Source organism: Acanthisitta chloris, unplaced genomic scaffold, assembly GCF_000695815.1.
Source record: "Acanthisitta chloris isolate BGI_N310 unplaced genomic scaffold, ASM69581v1 scaffold11941, whole genome shotgun sequence".
Lineage (NCBI taxonomy): Eukaryota > Metazoa > Chordata > Aves > Passeriformes > Acanthisittidae > Acanthisitta > Acanthisitta chloris.
In genome coordinates, this window is record NW_008656741.1 from 342 (window position 1) to 4281 (window position 3940).

A 3940-nucleotide genomic window follows, 5' to 3' on the forward strand; every position below is an offset into this window, starting at 1 on the left:
AGAACTAGCTTTGCACACCAGAATTACTATGTTGTATTTTAGTGTGAATTCCTCTTAACAATGGTGGAGTTAGGAACTCTATTGTGTTTTTCTGATTTATGCTAGAGCAATTGAAGGGAATATAATCTTCAATCCCCCACACCATCCAGTTTGAGATTATTGCACTGTTGAAAGGATGCTGTGTGCCCAGCTTGGCATGCATATCTAATGAAATTCACCATCCATTTTGGTTTACACTGTTGCATTCAACCGAGCTGCGGTAGGGTCCTTGTTGGATTTTGCAGTGGTGATTAGAGAGGAACCTGTCTTCAGAACAGAGGCTGATCAAGGATGAGCAACAGCTAAGTCCAGCCTAAAAGGATCATGAATCAAAGATAAACATTGACGGCCAGATCATCAGCAGATGTAAACCCGTGTAGCTCTGTGAACTTTCTGCTTAATATATCAACTTATGCTATCTGAAATATTGATGTGCAGCAGGTTAAAGTACAAATTGTATGGTATTTTGTATGTAAGAGATGCTTCTAGTGTACATCTTTATAACTGCTTTTTGGTGGCTTTAGTATTTAAGGTGTGTTGCTTTGCTACTGTAAGCCCTGATTCTATTCATTTACATGTCCTGCACACTGAAGTGCATGATTTGACTTTAAGATTGTGTTCAGTATTTTCATCACTGAATGCCCCTATTTGGCTTTAAAGTCTATATTTAGGTACTAAAATAAATGACCTGATTTTTGAGAACACAATATTTCTCATCTGACTTTGTAAGAGCTCATAGGTACTTAGTGTTTCTGAAATTAGGCCAGTTATTTAGGTGCCAAAGTCTGGAACTAGAAGCCTCACTTCAGGCTGCCAAGCAGAGAATTTTGGCTTTGTCTGTGTTGCTGTGTGAATCAGAAACAATTCAGTCAGTAGGCAGCATCTGGCAAACTTTTTTTTCCCTCTAAAAACCCCTAGTAATCATCTATGATGTGCATGCAAGGAAATAACTTGACTTCATTATCTTTATGCTAGTAGAGGGAGGCAAGTAGGTTTGTCTTTAGAGCTGTTAAGTATTAGTGAGACTGCAAGACTGAATAGTGCTTATATGTCATGTTTTAACTGAATTTCAGTGGTATTCAGAAGATATTTCTGGTTGCACTTTAAATGTTTTCTCTAATTCTTGTTTATTGTTTATTTAAAATGATGTTTTCTTGGTGTTCTTAAAAATGAAACACAATAAAAAGCATACTTTTTTATTTTTATTCCAGGTTGGCATCAAGTACCAGTTTTTCTAGTCAAGCAGAAAGGTATGGCAGCAAAGGACACCTTGACGAAAATGAAACAATTAATCTAAAGCACCATCCTCCCTGGCCCTGAAATCAATTAAATTTAACTTCTAAAAAGTTTTATTTAACATTTGTGAATAAAAGGAAGAAACTGCCTTTTCCCACTTGTTTCAAAGATCTCATGTGTTCTGAAGATGAACAGGAATAAATATTCATATGTATTAAACTTGAAAAATGCTCCAATTCAGACAGAATTAAAAGATGCTGTCTGGTTTTCACAATTTCAGTGCAGCTTTTTCTTGCTTGTTCTGTGTTCAGTATTTGTCTTGATAAACTATCTCCATATGTTCAATCAAGTGAGTCATCCTTGGCCATGGAGAATCCCTGGTAGTAATGTCTCATTATGTAAATCAGATGCTGAATAGGATTAATTCATTTTGAGAAGCCCTAGAGCATGCTAAAATGTGCAGTTTATGAGTAAATAGATGATGCTTTAGCTTTTTAAAGAACATCATTCGTTTATAAGTGATTAGGAAGTACTTCATCTCTTGAAGGAAACTGCAAGAGGCAAATGAATATTATAATGTTTATGTTTACCTATTGTTCATGTGTTTTATGGTAAAGCCAAGAACCTTATCCTGTGTCACTGAAATACAAAAGATGAGAGCAGGGTTATATTTCAAACTCAGATGTCTCACAAATTAAACTACATGGAGAATCTGGAAAAATGCAACTATTTATTGAGACAAGTACTTTAGGTATGTGTACATAACCTTTTAAGCTCTTCATAGTTGAGCTGAAGTCATAAAATCAACATACTAAACTTTTTTTTGATGTCAGGACAGTTCTGCTTGTGACTGTCTCACACATAGCTGAACACTTCCATAGTTAAAAAGAATAACATCATCTTTATTTCCTCCGTGTAGTCAGCCTCGAGAAATGTTTCATCTGTAATGCAGATTAAAAAGTATCATCTTTATTTCCTCCATGTAGTCAGCCTTGAGAAATGTTTCATCTGTAATGCAGATTTTTCTTCCTCTTTTCCCTTCCCTTCCTTTCAGCATGATGATCCCTGGAAATGCTGCAGGTGTGGCCAAGCAGTTCCTCCGTTGTGTTTTCCATCAGTTGGCTCCCAATGGCATCTTCCCTCAGCTCTTCCAGAGCATTATATCATCTTTATTTCCTCCATGTAGTCAGCCTTGAGAAATGTTTCATCTGTAATGCAGATTTTTCTTCCTCTTTTCCCTTCCCTTCCTTTCAGCATGATGATCCCTGGAAATGCTGCAGGTGTGGCCAAGCAGTTCCTCCGTTGTGTTTTCCATCAGTTGGCTCCCAATGGCATCTTCCCTCAGCTCTTCCAGAGCATTATTAAAGGTAATGTGTGATACATGTGCACAGTTCTGACCCTTTGTTTCCTCTGCATGAACAGCCAAAGCAAAAATGTTGTTTGAATTTCAGATGGAAGTTTTTTACGCACCTTGGCCACATCTCTTATGGACTTCAGTGAGCTGAGTTCCATCGCTGCTCTGAGCCAGCTCTTAGAGGTATGTTGACAATTGCCTATGTTAATGGTGCTAGTTTTGTAGGCATTATCAGGCATATTGGATCATTTCTCCTCATTCAAGTTCAAACTTTCATCATCAAAAGCAATGTGAATTTTTGTTTTGTGCTCCCTGGAAACAATAAGGCTGTCCTCACCATTTTCCTTCTGGGCTTTGCTCTCACTGATTGCTTGTTTGTTGGTTTTTTTTCTTAAGATCAGACCAGCTCCTGGAGCTATCCTACACATTGGTAGTGTGGTCCATTCCTTCCCCCAGCACTGTTTTTAGTTTTCAGGAAGATTTCTGCTTATACATCTTGGTTCTCCTTCTTCCTTTTATCTGATGACAGTTTCCCTTAATTAAGTACTCCAAAGACCTATTGGCTGTCTTTCACTGACTGCCTTCTATGCAGTTGGCTTGTTTCTATTTTATGCTCCCACTAGAACTTGCATCTGTCTTGCTCTTCCAAGAACATGGCAGTTGCTTCACACAAGATGTTGACATCACTTTAAAACTGGTCATGTCTTCTCAGGCCTTCCAGAATCACAGAATCAGTTAGGTTGGAAGGGACCACAGTGGGTCATCTGGTCCAACCTCCCTGCTCCAGCAGGGCCACCCTAGAGCACATGGCTCAGGATTGTGTCCAGACAGTTCTTGAATATCTCCAGTGAGGGAGAATCCATGACCTTTCTGGGCAATCTGTTCAGTGCTCAGTGACTCACACAGTAAAGGAACTTCCTTGTATTCAGGTAGAACTTCTTGTGTATCAGTTTTTGCCTGTTGCCTCTTGTTTTATTGGTTTCCACAAGTGAGAAGAATCTGGCCCCATTATCCTGCCACTTCCCATTCATGTACTTGAATACATTAATGAGGTCAAATTACCCTGGAAGAGAACCCAAAAAACCCATACATGATCTACTGAACATTAATGAACATATCTTCTTTAAAACTGTCCAAAGGAAAACATGGGAAATTCGCTGGTGAATACTTTGTGTTCTGCTTTTTTTACTGCTATGTCAGCCTGGGCAGATTATGAGTTAGGACCCTGCTTATATAACATTTTGGCTCAAAATCTTTTGCTCAATGCTTTAGGAAGTGGACTAACTGCCACATGTACAGTTCAAATTCCCT

The 3940-nt window shown here is 38.5% G+C and overlaps 1 protein-coding gene across 1 annotated transcript in view; it reads left to right on the forward strand.

The window, feature by feature from the left end:
- Positions 1-1250: 1250 nt before the first annotated feature.
- The window catches only part of LOC103811478 (protein unc-79 homolog), a gene marked incomplete at its 5' end in the record, with an annotated part of 31676 nt that continues 28986 nt past the window's right edge, over positions 1251-3940 (forward strand). The window contains 3 exons of the mRNA XM_009084453.1: positions 1251-1289; positions 2530-2642; positions 2727-2812. Coding sequence (XP_009082701.1) covers positions 1251-1289; positions 2530-2642; positions 2727-2812 — 238 coding nt within the window. The remainder of the gene's footprint in view (positions 1290-2529; positions 2643-2726; positions 2813-3940) is intronic.